The sequence below is a fragment of the Eurosta solidaginis genome, chromosome 2 (genome assembly GCF_040869045.1).
Source record: "Eurosta solidaginis isolate ZX-2024a chromosome 2, ASM4086904v1, whole genome shotgun sequence".
NCBI classification, from domain to species: Eukaryota; Metazoa; Arthropoda; class Insecta; order Diptera; family Tephritidae; genus Eurosta; species Eurosta solidaginis.
In genome coordinates, this window is record NC_090320.1 from 235,541,367 (window position 1) to 235,558,131 (window position 16,765).

At 28.3% G+C, this 16,765-nt stretch overlaps 1 protein-coding gene across 6 annotated transcripts in view; it reads right to left on the reverse strand.

Annotated features, from left to right (window-relative positions):
• Positions 1–918: 918 nt before the first annotated feature.
• The window catches only part of IA-2 (tyrosine phosphatase IA-2), a 349,021-nt gene continuing 333,174 nt past the window's right edge, over positions 919–16,765 (reverse strand). For all 6 annotated transcript variants that reach the window (XM_067767306.1, XM_067767305.1, XM_067767308.1 and 3 more), the window contains exon 11: positions 919–15,918. In XM_067767306.1, coding sequence (XP_067623407.1) covers positions 15,324–15,918 — 595 coding nt within the window. In that variant the 3' untranslated portion in view covers positions 919–15,323. The remainder of the gene's footprint in view (positions 15,919–16,765) is intronic.

Consider the following 16,765-nt stretch of genomic DNA (forward strand, 5'->3'; position numbering starts at 1 on the left):
TTTACTTAGGCGTTTTTAATTTTGTATATATGTTAGGTAAGTATATAGTATACACACACAAATTTTTAGATGAATAAGTTTACACATACATAAATGGTTTAAGTTTTTTTTGTTTTGCGTAATTAATTGAATATTTTGATTAATTAAAATTAACATGAATAATTTTTTTAGTGATACCTTTAATTTTTAGTTTTTTATGTTCTTTGTTTGTTATTTTCAATAATAAATACATACGTTTACTATATAAATAATAGATATACATACATATATATTTATATATGTGGGTAAATAGATAGCAAAAACATGTCTTACTTCACATATATAACATTTGTTTTAATTTTGTGTTTATTGTAGTATTTGTAGCATGATTTTGAATATTTTTGTTTTTTGTTGTTAGTTTTAATTTTTTGTTTTACTTTTAACATTTTTTTTAAGTAAATATGCCCAGATTTGCATTGTTAGCATTTCTGTGCATATTATTTTTAATTGCCTTTTATAAACTGTTTTTATATTGTTGTTGTTGTAAATATGTGTTTTCGTAAGACAGTTTTTTACAATTTTTTCTTTGGTAATGACAGATTTTTTTTAATATTTTTAACTTTTTATGCAATGAAACGCGTTTTATTTTGTTTATATCTAAGTATACGATTTTTAATTGTTACACGTTTTGTATTATAGTGTATTTTTTTTTATTTATTTGCTCTTTTTGAACTAAATTTGTTTGAAGATTTTTTTAAATTTTTTAACCAAAAATTTGCTAAATTTGGAACACAAACTTTGGGGTATAAAAAAAAATTAAAAAAAAAAAGGATCGTCTAATACAAAACCTGCTCTAAAGCTTCACTTGTTATATGTATTTTTTATTTTCAAAATTTAAATTTTATTATACAATTTTTATACTTGCAAATGTGGTGGATATTGTTCTTTTTTTTTTATTTCATACATATGTATGTATTACTTTTCACACATTTAGATAGGAAATTTTTAGTCACTTTATTTATAAATTATTTTATTAAATACTTCCATGTTTTTTCTGCTTGATTGTTTTTTGTTTTTTGTAGTTTATAGTTTTTAATTGTTTTAACTTGCGTTCTCATAATTTTCATATATTTTTTAACATTTTTTCTATTCAAATCGAACATAAATTGTTGTTGCTGCCTTTTTGAAATAACCGTATACATATACACAATTACATAATATTTATATTGAATGTGTGAGATATTGTAGGTGTACGAGTGGGTTGTTTGATATAAGCTCAAGATTTTGAGTGAGATATGGGGCGATGTGCAGTTTTTGTAATACTAGAGTACAACATAAAATTAAAGAATGTTTAAAGAATTTTAATTAAATAAAAAAAAAAAAAAATTATGCACTTATAATATATACAAATTTTAGTTAATTCAATTATGAGTGAAATTGAGCTTATCTGCAGCAAAAGCGATTTGTTTCATAAAATGTTTTATTTTTTTAAGAACCTGTTATAAGTTAGAGATCAATGAATATAAGCGTCTCAAGAACTTCTAGTTTGTTGTTTGAGTGGATAATTGAGCTTTTCGTTCTCTTGGTTGAGGAAACTGTACGAAATTTTTCAAAAAGCTCAAATTTTTGTTATTTTGTTTTACTCACTTAAAAAATTGAACAAATTAGAGTTGAGTGAAAATCTAAGGCTTTTCATAAATAACTTAAACTCGAGTAATTTGAGTTTAATTTTTGGAGCTACGAAAGTTCAAAATTGCAGTAAAGAGCTTTTTTTTTTACTCAAAATCATACATTTTGCCACAAACTAATAAAATAAGCACACACAAAATTTGATAAAATTTAGGTTTGATTAAATTCAATAGTAAAAAATATTTTTTATTTCATCATTTCTAAAATTATTATAATTTATTCAAATTTTAAAAATTGTGATGTGCTTTTTTAGAGCTTTTTCATTCATATGTAGAATTTATACACGGTGTACGGTGTTTCTATTCACTATTTATCGTATGCACTGAGTGTAGTTATGATATGGAGAAGACTGCCTAACGATATGAGCATGATTGTAATTTTTATGAGCGATAAGTATTTTAAATACCGTTATTTTTACTTACTTGTAGAGCAGTATATATACTTTGAGCGCAGTGTGATTTGAGCTAACTAAATATGTATATGCATACATTTGAATGGAAAAGTGCACAGTGCGTGTACATATGTATATTTAGCATGAAAGCCCACAGATACTGCTAAGCTTGCTTGAGAGTGCACTTTCACTGTTATTTCACCCTGGTTTGTGTCTGCGCTGCTGCTGTGTGCTTTAGCTGAATAAGCGTTTAGCGCATTGTTAATGTATGTGCTGTTTAAGTTGGTGAAGATGATTGATTTTTTTTGTTACATTAACTTTTTTCTTGTTTTGTATTTTTCTTTCAATGAGTGCTTTTATTAATATCGTGGGATTTAATTTTTATTGACTTTCTATTTATTATTTGCTTTGTATATTATTTTTTTATATTTTGTTTTCAATTCCGCTTTTTTTTTCCAAGTTCTTTTGTTGATTTTAGAAGTTTTTCTTCTTTTTCATATTTTCAGTTGTTGGTTTTGCAAATTCTACTATATATTGTAGGTTTCGTTCTTTATTGGCATCTTATGTCATTTGCATTTTATATTTTATTGTATTTAAATTCATTGTATTCCTCTTTGAATTTGTGGTTTACTGTTTTTGTAAGTTTGCATTGCATGTGTATATCAAAATTATTATTTGTAGATTTTTAAATTTGTTTTGTTTTTTTTATTATGTTTCTGCTTGAATTTTTCCGGTGTGTGTTTGAAAATTATTATTTTTTTATAATTTTTTTTTAATTTTATTTTATTTAGGCCCGTTTTCTCCAGTTAACTTTAGCGTTTAATTGTCCAGTAAAAAACATTTTTTGGGAACAAAATTTAACTTTTAAGCGCAGATAAGTTTCAAAGTTCACACGAGAAAACGAGCCTTAAGCTTGTAATTTTATTTTTTATTAAAATATTTTTCTTTTCGAAATTTTTAATTATGCTTTGTTTTTAAAATTTTATAATTTTTAATTTAAATTTTTTGTTTTTTATAAATCTATATTTTATGTTTTTAATTTTTATTTATTTACCAATTTTTTATGTTTTGTGATTTTTATAATTATAAATTTATTTCTTGTTGTTTATTTAAAATACTCATTTTAAAAATTCACACGCATATAAGCTTTTTCAAAATTTCTTCTTCTCCTTTTCTTGAAAATTTTGCTTTTAAATGCAATTTGTTAATACTTGCAAAACTCCTCAAAAAAGCGCCTGCTGTATTTGTTTGAATCATTTATTTGTTGTTGTTACAATTTTTTAACATATAACTACAAGCATATTCAAGCTTTGTAATTGTTGTTGTATTGTTGTGCTTTTACATTTTTGTGAATACTGTAATTTTCTTCGGTCGCAGCTAATGGTTTCTATTTGTTTTTTGTGCTAAATAATGAGTTGAGTGTATTTTGAGTTAAAGATTTTTTTATTTGTTATTTTTTATTTGAAACAAGTTCTTTGTTTTCCAATTTTGTTTTTATTTTATCAACTTTCAAGCAACATTTTTTTTCTATATATATTTATACTTTTTTTGGAATTTCAGCTGAATTTTGTTTTAACTTTAATACGATTTTTAACTTTCATTTTTTTTAACATCGCAAAAAATCTTTTTGTAGGTATGTATGTTAAGTACGTATGGTGTATATGTTTTTTTTTGTTGTTTATGCTAGTATGTAACGTGTATTCCATCCTGTCGGTGTCGGTTACCATTATTTTTTGTTAAAAAAATAATATATATTTTACTTCATTTTTCTTTTTTCAAATTTATAAGGAACTGTGCACTCAGCCAGTATAACTTTTATTTATTTATAATTTTTTTCAATAAATAACTTTTTTATTTAACCCTTAAATATGTAGCTATATATGATTCAAGCGGAAAATGTTTTTTTGTTTTTTTTTAATTAAGCATAAACGCATATGTTTATTTATTTATTTTTTTTTTGTTTTTCTAATACAACACATATAGTCTAATTCAAGTTTTTTAACAGATTTTTCAATACATAAACATATATTTTCTATATTTTTTTTTATGCTAATTCTAGTGAAGCTTGTCAAACTTCTGAAAAACCTGTTTTTTTTTTCAAAAACAATTTTTTTTTTTCATTAACATTTTTTAACAATATTTTTTTTTGTCTAACCAAAAATGCATGAAAGCCTTTTTTTATCATTTTTTTTTTACATTCATATAGAGAGAATTATCATGTGTCTAAAAAATCTTTTGTATTTTTAGACAAAAATGACTTTTCATTTATGTCAGTGTTGTTGAATGTATTCATTCATTGTTTTTTGTTGTTGGTTTTAAGGTGTCTTTTTTGTAGTGGTGTTTTTGGTTGTTGTTTTCCTTCTTCTTCTTTAGTTGTTGTTGTTGTTTATGTGTCTTTAGATTTTACTACACATTTATTACACAGATACATACATAGTATAGATATAGTACAATAGGTAGAGGATTGTTTTGGCAGAGTTGTCACACCTTGATTTGAAAGAGATTAACACCCAGACAGTTAATCTCTTTTAAGTTTGTAGAGTTTTTTTGTTACGTAAATGAAACTGTTATGAAATATTTCTTATAGCTACATATATATTTATATTTTGAACAATAAACACAACATTAATATTTATATCTTCTACGCATACCTATATATCTCTTTATATAATTTTTTGTTTGTTTTAAAATAAAATTTATGTAAGCCTTTAACAATTGTTGAACGTCATTTTCTATAACTAGCAGATAATTTTATATATTTTTTATTACTAATACGCACTTTTTTATTTTTACATTCGTTATTATGATGTATACCCAGCTGCTATTTTTTATTTAACTTTTTTTTTATAAATTTTAATTATGCAATTACACACATTTATTTGTACGTTACATTCACATATTATTATATATTTTTCAATTTTCTTGTGCTAATCTTCATATAGGCGAGCTATTTGTAAGAGAGCGATTTTTTGGCAAATAAATTGTTCTCAATTTTAGACATTTCGAATTTGTAGTTTTTGAGTTTTTTTAATTTTTTTATTGAAATATTTTGTTCAGCGTATTAAACTCTTCAGATTCATTGTATACTTCGCACAACAGAAAGTAACTAACAACAGTATTAGTTCTGCATATTTTCGGGCTGATTGGTTAACAAAAACTCTGCATACTTTCAGGCCTTACATTTGTATCACAGAAGTTTTCAAGCAACAACAGACATGAACTTGAGTTTGAGAAAATTGCTACTCAGTTAGTAAAAGCGCATAAAACCTTTAACTTCATAAGCCAACGGGTAGTATTGTATACTTTTAGGTGTTTCATTTGTAAAGCTAAAACGTCTCAAGCAGTCAACACCACTAAGAAAGACATTTGCGACTTTTACATTTTGTACAACAAAATTTTTCAGGCAACAACAAGCATACCTTGAAGCTTTAGCTTAAGAAAACCGTTACCCGAGTATTAAGAACGCCGAATATTACTCATAAGATAAGCCAACAAATAGTAGCGCATATTTTCAGAGGCTTCCTTGGTAAAACATATTAAACAGTCAACACTGCTCTGAAATGCGTTTCTAGTTTGGGATTAGGCAAATAGCTGAACATTTTAAGATTCAATTCAAAAGAACTGCATACCTTCAGGCAATAAACCTGAAAATGTACTTCCCAGCAAATAACCTATGAAACATGTTATTACGCTTTGGATATCCTTGTCGTACTTGAAATAGAATTTAAGTAATCTTATATGTAACCAATTGCATACCTTTAAGCGCTGGTATCAATAAAGCCTCTGGAAGGCAGATTTTGTACTTAAATACTTTAGATGTATCAAAAGCGTTGAGTTTTAAAACTACGCAATTCATATATTCAAAAAAGTATGTTTCAAAAACTTTCTTTTCTAAATCTTGCCTACTTTAAGGCTTCTTTAAAAAAAAAGTTGAAAAAGAAAGCTCCCCAAACTTTGAAAATTTAAGATATAGTTGGACGCTGCTGTACAGCTTATTTTCATGCAGCTCTCAATCATTTGCATTTCTCAATTCTTTTGCTCTTTGAGATCATTTTAAACACATATTTTCAGGCGTAAAATTAAAAAAAAAAAACTTTGCAAGCTCCCGAAAGTGCTGTACAGCTTATTTCATTTGCTCAGAACCTTAGAAACCATTTTTAATTGATTGCAAATCTTTGTGTTTTTTCCAAGAACAAAGCTTGGCAAAATAGGTAGAGCTGTATTTCAAAGCACACTGACTAAATCGAAGAATAATTCACAATACTAGAAAATAAACCATTAAGGATATTTTGTATATGAAATTACTTCTTCGAACTTCCCTGTGAAACTTAAAATACATATGTTTGCATTTACTCCTCCTCTCTCTGAGTTCTGTTTTGTTGTCTGCTTATTGATAACTTTGCGTCTCATCGCTCATTAACATAATCACTTTTTAAACACCCAATCCAAATCCATCAGATTTACCCCCCATTTCCGACAATTCATTTTTTGACTTTCCATGTTACGCCTTCCTTGGCTTAAAACTACTTTTTTTGTGAAGTTTTTATTATGGTTTTTTTAAATAAAAATATATATTTTTTCTTTGTACTATATAACCTACTTAACACCCACCCCCACAGCACAAACAATAAGTTGTTAGGTCTTGGTAAAATGTAATGCTCAAATTGTTGTATTTATAATTAAGCTCAGTACGTTTATTTGAGTCAAAGTCTTGGAAAGGTATGGTGCATGTCTAAGTCAGTAGTTTTATTAAATCTCAGATTTTAATTACTATAAGAGCGTGCTTCTTCCAACCTTAAGGTCCGGTCATTGCAGTGGCAGGAAACGTTTGCAGGTTTCCTTTCTGAGCAAAAACTTTTCTATTTTAGTTGCTCTGGTATGTTGTGTCGTAAGATTTCTTTGTTTTTGCGTATTAGCCTCTTCGGTCCTATCTTCTGTTTTCTGATTCCTTGGTTTTCCTGTCTTTTTTGTGCGTAATTTTAAAATCTTCGTCCAGTTTTTATTTGTGTTGTTGTTGGTTTCTTTGTTAGGAACTTATAATACCATATCTTCTTTTCAAACCACTCAAACCCATATATACCACACAATGCGTATTTTTTTCTCAGAGAGGTAGAAGTTTCAAATAGTTTTCTATTTGTTTTTTTTTCGTTTGTCTATTGATTTTGTATTTGTTTGGATTTTTTGGGTTTTATTTGTTGGTTCTGAAGTTGTCTGATTTCACTTTGGTTTGATTCATATTCCGATTTTTTTATAATTTGACAAATACAATAGCTGTACTAAGCATTTTCCATTTTTATGTAGCTTCTGATTGTACTAAAGAAAGTATGTGTTGACGCCATTGGTAGTTGCTATATGAAGTAAAGTGTTCGTTCCATTTCAAAACAATGCCTTTGAAGAGTTTAAGCTAATACGTATTTCGTTTTTCTGAGACTGTTGTAAGCTTTTGTTGTTAACTTGTCGCCTGTCGTTGGTCTTCCTTTTTATTCTTATAGAAGCCATTACCTTTGAAGAGTTTAAGCTTAACTGTTGTTCTATTTTCTCAGACTGTTGAGCTTTATTGGTTTCAGTGTTCTTTCGGATGTTGTGTAAAGATTTTTTCAATCTTTAAAGTGATTTCATTGTTGTTACGTATGTTAAGCTTTTCTTGTAAGTTTGTAGTTGGGAAGGCTTTAGAGTAGCTTTGAAATTGTAACGCTGTTATCAAATATGCTACATGGTGCTTTTATTGGTTTTTTATCTAATCATTACTTACTTTACCTTCGAGTTCGACTTCTCTTAGAGACTTACGACTTCGAACTTGGAGACTTGCGATTCAGTGAGATTCATGTTCTACAAACTTCCTTCAAGTTCTACACTTTTAACTTCTTAAGCTTTTTTATTGATATTAATTTGAATACTATGTTCCTGCCGTTTCTTGCAGCTTAAAGCTTTTGTACTTCCCGATTTCTTCATATTCATTTTCTTGGTGTTCCGGAATTCCTTGCACATGCATTTCGAAATAGCTTTCATATCTTAATTTGTTTAAAGCTCTGTTTAAGTTGTCAGTTTTAGAGCATTTACTTTAACTTGTTACTGCATCATATTTTAGAGTCCTTGACGCTTTTCGATCCGCCTTTACTTACGGGCTTATTTTTATTTTATTTGTGCTTTTAAATTTGTTATATTAAGTTAAATTATCTTTTATATTTCTCTATTTTCTTTTTATTTTTTTTTTTTCAGTTTTAATTTGTTGTCATTTTTAAATTTTTATAATTTTCTAAATAAACTAAAATAGTTTCCATTTACACCATCATGAAAATGTGTTTGTAACAGGGTTCGAAATTATAATTATGGTTTTGTCTTTTCAGCTTTTAATGTTATTATTATTTTGATATAAGTCTACTTGTACGTTTTCATATTTTAAAATATTTGTGTATGTATGTAAATATTAATTAACTATTTTGCTATTTATTGGATATTCAACACATTATATATAATTTTTTTTTTTGAGTTACCAACTACATACACAGAGGGCGAGGAAATTGTATGGAAACCATCTAGAAGTCTTTTCTTCCGCGTGAAGTTTAAAGTTTATTTTCAGAAAAGTACGGAAATCTGGAAAATTTTTTTATTTTTATGTTTTTTTGAAACACATGTACATATACCTTTGAAACAGTATATACAACACGATAAGTATTAACTTTTATGTATATATAACTTTTACTGCTTACATTTGCTATAATTCGAAAAATTCTGAAATATTTAACGCTTAGTTTATATGTATATATATATTTTTTTTTTTAAATATATTTTTGTTTTATATTTTTATGCAAAGCTGAGTGCTTCAAGAAATGACATCGAATTCGCATGTTTTTTATATAATCTTCTGCTTGGAACATACATCTATAAACTTTGTTTTACGTATCTTAATATGTTTAGTTTAATTAATTATAACATTTTGTATTTCATATATGTTTACGTTTTTTGTATTGTAATAATGCATTTTATTTTTTCTACCACATTTTTTAAATATTAATTATTTATTTAACGATATTTTTTTATCTTTTTTGGGATCTCAGATTGTGTTGGTGTTTCGAGATCCCCACAGTTATTGTAATATTGTTTTGAATTATTTGTTTGCAAAAAAAAAAATTGATAAGTGTTTGTTTTTTGAAAACGTGTAGTGTTTGTTGTTTGAGTTCCGTAGAAGAAACTCGCGCATCAAAATAAAATTTCAATATTTTTAACTTACATTTTTTAGCATAAGTATAGTTTAATAATCTTATGCTATGGAGCGAGAAAGTGCTCACTTAAATTTTTATTTATTTTTTTCTAACTTCAATTAGTAATGTATATATATGTGTTTTTTTATTTATATATGTTGATATTAATGATTTTTAAATTCTGTTCTCAAACTTGTCCTGTTCTTGTAAACAATCAATTTGCGTATAATTTTAACGAACTTTCTAACCTCTATATCATATGTTTAATTTTCATACAACTTTTCTAACGCTTGATAACATTTTTCGGCACAAAAAAAAAAACAACGCTAATTGTTCTTGTATTTCATGATTTTTTGTTTTTTTTTTGTCTTGCGTATAACATTTCGAATACTTTTTAAACTGTTTTTTAATATTCAAAAATTGTAAACTAACTTTTTAAATTTTTTATTATGTTTGATGTTATTTATGCATAGCTGTCACGGTTTCCTGTGAAATTTCTACTACTACTATTTTTGTCTATGCTTTGATAGCATTGCGCAAATTCTTTTTCAATATATGCAAATTTTTTTTTTAAATCCCTTATTGTTCTTGATTTTCAATGAAATGCACTACTGTTTTCTACTTCATGCTATTTTTTTATAAGGATTTGAGAGAATTTAGCTGTTAATGTACTATTGCGTTTTTTCTGCACATTTTACTTTCAATTGATGTTGATGTGCTTTGATTTGAGGTTGTTGTGGGACTCAACTTATGTGATTTGAAGTAAATAAATATTTCGTTATTGGTTGCACAAGTTCTTGTTTGAACTGCCAATATACTTTCAATAATGATTCACATCATCATATTGCACAACTACGCAATTACCAATGCGTTAACGAAGCACGTCTTATGGTTTCAGGATTGATTTTGGCATAAATTGGTTCCCATAACAGACCAAAAATGGAGTTTTCAATATTTGACTCATTACTGTTATTTCATGCTACTCGCTCTTATGTATGTTAACTAATTTCTAAGACAAAAAAGCAGCGAGTTATTGACTAATTTTTATTTGTAATGATTTGTACTATTACAATTTTCTTCAAATTATTAGTTTTTCAAACATATTTTCATCTTTGTTTTACAATTTTAGTATTGTTATCAATACAATTATTGATATCATTATTAAATTTGTAATCTATTAATTAATTTTGGCTTGTTTTTTGTTTCTTCTGGAAGATGACGTGTATGTTCCATGATTGTGTTGTGCTAATTTTGTCGGCAACATATGTATATTTTCCTATTGTGCCTAAACTTTAAAGAACTTCGTCGGAAGGGCTTTTGTTTAGTATTATGCATGAAATGTAGTTTGTACCACTGTTTTTAGTATACCAATGTATAAACAAGTGCTTTTCAATTGGGTAAATATTGACAAATGAAGATTTAAACTTGCTTTGCTGTTTTAGAACGCCCTGTTCGATTCAAAATATATGAAGAACAGCTGTTACCTATGAGAACAAAGACTTAATATTTAAGAAGATCGAGTGAAAGTTGAATTTTAAAGTTCTCCTATGGAGTTTTTCGAATTTTGTCAATTCATTGAGAGACTGTATCTCAAAATAATTTTTTTGAGAATACATATGATACAAACAACTCCAATGTACTCTTAAAAAGGTTTCCAGATACTGCACTTTTTTTGGTATACTCGCTTGATTTCTGGAACAAGCACTATCGATACAAAGTTGAGTTAACTAAATGATTTTAGGCAATGCAGTGCTGTAGAATTTTTTACGAATTATTTAGATTTCATGAACTATCACATCTCAAATGACCTTTGAAAAGGCCACATATTGAATGAACATAAGACGCTAGCAAATTGCAGGTTGCAGGTTCGAAATGTGCAGAAATGTAGGTTTTTTGTGATAATCCTGTAAATTTTGTATCATAAAGGACATCGACACACAGTTCATCTAGCAAAGTGGTTCTAACCTTAATGATCTACGGAAGTTCATCACACAGTAGTAACCTTGCGGTTATCAAAGTATTATACAACGTTTTTATTTAAAGTTTTGAAAGTAACTAAGACCCAGGATACCTCAAATAATTGTAGTATATCGAGAAGACATCAGAATTAAACCAATCAATTTTAGGCTTGCAATAGGCTTGTAAATCAGCAATTTCCATGTCACCACTTTTACTTTTCTAACACAAATGGCAATTGAAAAACGTTGATCCAAATTTGCAAAAATCAGCAGTTGAGAAAACTAATTTGATTTTATGACAAAGTAGACGCTCAATTCTTGCAAAAAGCTTGCGCTGGATTTTGCATCCTAAATGTAATAAAATCTATAATTTGGAATGTAAGCTTCGTATTAAAATACAATGCAATCTTAAGAACATATTAAATATGTCGTTGTCGGCAGAGTTGCCCAGTTTTGAATACACTATTTAGTTCTTTTTGAAGGTAGTGAGACATTTTTTTTATTCAAATCAAAATTGTCTACATACAACAGAGCTTTCAGAATTAATTAATGATTAACAAGAATATATATTTGGTGTGCTGTTTTGTTCGTGTGCGTTTTTAGACATTGGTGTGGTTTTTTAATCATTTCCATGTATTTTTCATTGGAATTTATTGTTTTGTGCGGCTGAATCTGCTTTTTATAGTGCCTATTAATTTCCATAAGCAGTAACTAATGCATTGGTAAGCTCAATAGAATATTAAGCTCCCAAATTCGTTACTTCTCATTGAAAATAATTCTTGCTGACTTATGACAGTATAACTTTTTATTCATGTTTTCCAGTAATCACTTGACATCATATATTGTTTGTTTTTAGTTAGTTAGACATTTTTATTATAATTTATTTTCATTCCCGCTAAATTTTGTTATATTTGTTTTTTAATTTACACGTCATAATGATTTCGCATTTAATAAGTTTTAAAAATTACATTTTACATAATTTTTGGAACATCTGATTTTTATGAAAGCTTGTGCTCCTGAATTTTGTTTTATTTTTGATGCATTCAAAATAACAAATTTGCAAAGTTTTACAATTTTTAGCTGCCTTTGAGAAAAGTTAAGTAAAATTGTATTTTACACGAAATTTTGCAAATTATGAAATTTTGAAATACGATCATATGCAATGAAGCCCTATGAAAATTATATCTATTAATAAATATACATTAAATTTTCTATGCATTGTGTGTTTAAACATGCACCAAAACATGTGTATATGAAAAGTATATTTATATAGATTAACACATAATTATGTATATGTATATGTTTATGTAAAAGACATACGCGGTAAGAGCGACATATGCGAATTATGAAGTAATTATGTTTTTAAAGTTTTATTGCATAAATAGAATGAAAGCTTATGCTTGTAAGTGAAAGCTCATATTTTTTTTTGTGTGCGAAAAGATCATATATTTGTGTGAAAGCTTGTGTTTGTTGCTCTGGTGTAACTACTAGGAGAGTGTGAGGAAAGCTACATTTTATAAATTAAAGAAACAGAAGCTTCAAATGGTAAAATGCTCACAGTTCAAAATGAGCACTTAGATTTTAACGTCAATTTCCTTTTGTAAAAAAACTCCATTTCGAAGTAAACCCTCACAGCAAAAATTTAAGTTTTATAAATCTGTTCCTGAGTGAAAACTTTTTTTTTTCAATCGAGCTTGACTGTTTTTATTTTACACTTCATCATTTCTTGAATGGTTCAAATTTTAAAGGCAGAACTTCTGAGTGGGAAAGATATCAATATTTGTAGAGTGAAAGCTCTCAACATTGAGTAAAAGCTTCGCCAACGAGTGAAAGATCTCTATAAACTAGCTCATATAAAAACTGGGAGCTACGTAGTCGACGTAAAAGCTCTAGTTTTAATTGGATTTTAAAATTTTGAAAGTATTGGATAAATGCCAAACTTTATTAAAATGTCAAATTTTAACGAAAGTTTAACTTAACTTACATTTTGAGTGACTGCTGAAATTTTAGAACATTTCACAGTAAAAGCTCACATTTTGTAACAAGTCCCTTTTTGTGAGTGAAAGTTCAAACTCTTGAGTGAAAATCAAATTTTTGAGAAAAAACTCAAAATCTAGAGTGAAATCTCAACTTTTTGATTGAAAGCTCAACAAAATCTTTTTAGCTAATTACACTTAAAGTTTTTGTTAAGTTTTTCCTACTAATGAAAGCTCACACTAAACTTTTATGCTAAATTTATTTTGTGCTTTTAAAGAAAAGTTGTTTATCGTGTTTCTTATTATTTTTTCGGTGCTGACAAGCTCATATCACATAGAATTTCAAATAGTTGCCAATATACATGGACGAATATTAAAATTAAGCTTAATTTATGTTAATTAACAATAAAAATTTGCGTTTATCTTAGGTTCGGAATGCATATGATGTGGTACTTTTTAAATATACTACATACACATAAATAATTTAAATAATTATGGTTTGTATGTAGTTTTATAGATACTTATATGTGGTTAATTTATGTATGCCTTGTATTTGTAATATAATGAAAATACATTGTAAATATATATGTTTGGAATGTTTATGATTTCGCACAAAAATTTTGAGTTTTAATAATTTTTTTTTATATTTCTGCTAAGGTACAAATTAAATTGATATATATAATATTTGTATGTATTTTAACATGGTATATGTATGATTTTAGCGCATTTTTTTGTTTGGAAAGACATTGGAATTTAGTTAAATACATATTTGTTTATTCAATATTTTTTAAAAAATTTTTTGCACATCACAATAAAATTTCATAAAAATAGTTTTTATTATTGTTGTAACATTTAAAAACATATATATACTAATATATTTATTTATTAAAATATTAATCAATTTCATTTGCTTGTTAGAAGTGTTAGGTGGAGGTGTATATCAGTTCTAGGGGTGGGGTTAGTGGCGACCTTTTTTGAAAGCTTAAATTAAAAGCTTGGAAAATATGTTTTTTTGCAGATTTCTTTGTGATGTCTGTTGCTAAGCGCTGGTATATTATTTAAATAAAATAAAAAATAAAAAACCAGCGCCTGCTTGTATGCGATGCTTTTTTTTTCCACAAAAAGCTCCCATTTAAGTATTATAAAGTGTTTGTTAGTTTTTGGTAAATTGTATAACAGCTCTTGTAGCACATAAATATACGGTTATTTCAATTTTTTGTTCTTACTATGCACAATGATTATACAGCTATATTTTTTTTTTCATACTTAATAGCATATTTTTGAATATGTATGTATATGTATATATATGTAGTTAATTAATAATATGTATATATATTTTACTCATTTTAAATAAACATTTATAATATGTAATAATATATAATTTATCATAATTTAAAGTTTTTGTTCTCAAAAATTTTCTTATACATTTTTTAATAAACAAATATTTGCCTTTTTTGCATGCTGTCTTAAATTGCACAAACATATTTAATTATGGGTGTGTGTTGTGTATATGTATGCATTTGTGCCACACATGCGCGATTCACTTTTATAAGACGTACCGCTTCAATGGGCTGGATTGTATGGGTTTATTGAAGCAGCGAACGCGTTAATAGAAAAGCAAACCGTGCACGCATGCGCGGCTTACTAAAACGAGTAGTGTGGGTGTAGTATGTTGTTAGTGTTTTAATGGGTTATGCGTATTTTATAAAAGTACAGAGTAAATTTTGCATCTAAGCTTTGTTTTTTACTTTAGTTTTCATTTTTAAATAAAGGAAAATTTTTTCATTAAATTTAGTAAAAAAAAAATTTAAGAAAAAAAACATTTTTTTTTAAATAGAAAACAAATTAAAGAAATGTTTAATAAAACTTGCTTCTTGCCAACCACGTTTAGCCTTTTTCGAACCTATCAGTTTGCTACGCGCCGTCAACTGAAACTCAAAAAAAAAAGTAAAAAATAATTGTATACATATAAACTTAAAGTTTACAACTTTCAATAAATTTTAAATAAAAAAAATGAAAAATAAAAAACTGTGAAAAGAACATCTCCCACACGCGCGTTTTCAAAACGCGTGCGTTCAACACTCACCGCCGTTGCCGCTAGCGCAGCCGCTACCTCCTACAACGCCGCTTACTTCTTCACCGACGCACTTTTAGTTGGGGTCGCCGTTACTGCAGATGTCGCTGCTGCTGTTACACCCGCCGCTGCTTTTGACTCTTTCACCTCCGCTTTGCTACTCTTATCACGCTCCTTTTCACCCTCCTTATGTTTCTCGTTCTTTCCTTTGGCACTGCTTTCTCCACCTGCTTGCGTTATTGTTTTGCCTGCCGCTTCTTTGGCCGTTTTCGAAGTTGTTGCTATGTCTGCCACCTCCTCGCTGCCTGCTTCTTCTTCTTTTAGTGTACCAGTTGTTGTTTGCTCTCTTGCTACACCCTCTAATTCACGTTTCTCATTCGATTGGTTTGCTGGGAGAGCTTTTAAAATTGCATGCACTTCTTCGGCCACAGCCATGAGTACAAATTCGAATTGTTGTCGTGTAGCTACAAGTCCGGCACGTTGGTCACGCAAATGTTCTAGGGTTGCAGCTATGTCAATTTCACGTGCTCCCTTATTCATACGTCCCAACACAAGATCTAAGAGTATATAGGCACCAGTGCGGCCAGCGCCAGCGCTGCCGTGGACGACAATGGGACAAGAGCGTCCGCGATAGGATTTGTTGACTTTTCTGTAAGGTGAAAAAAAAAAATCATTTTAATTTGAGTGTATTTGATTTATTGTTTTCTAGATTCTGGATTCACAGCTATTATTTTTAATTGCATGATTTACTTTTGCCTGCTTTTTTTTAAATATACGTGCCACGCGTACCAGAATTTACATTGTTCGATAAATATTATAAGCTGAACTGTCATAATTTTTAAAGAGTGGGCAATGGCACCCCATTCTCATATCCTCCCTTGTCCCATAGACCATTTTTTAATCGGTTTAACTCTGAGGCTACTTGACCTTGAGCAATCATATTTTGTAGCTGGGTCCTATAGATCGAGTCAAAGCAATTTGGGAATATTAAGAACCTTCCCTGAAATGTTTTTTAAATCTTACAATTTCGAGTCTAAGGCAGTAAGAGTATTGCCATCGTAGTCGTGTAGGTTTAGTCGTTGGTTAATGAGCAACGAGGCAGGTTATATGCACGCATATTTGTCGACACTGAACGCCAGGAAACAACAGGCTCCTCCGATTTTGCACAACGTTTGCTCAATGACGTTTGCTAAATAAAAAGGAATTATAATATATACGAAGTGAGCGCGAATAATTATTTCACAAGCTGACGACCTGTGGTCTAATGCCTGTTTTTCAGTGCGAGTTTCAACTCCACTTAAAATTGAATAAAGTTTAACTTTGCCATTTTGGCCATTTTAACTAAGTTGAATAGCACAATTTTACGATATCGACGAATAAGGCAAGGTTAAACTCCATTCTACCGAGCTTCTCCTACAATTTTCTTGTGCTCCTTTTAATTTTCCCTATAAATTTGCCAGACGGGACCTACATGTTTTATGCCGACCCCAAACTGC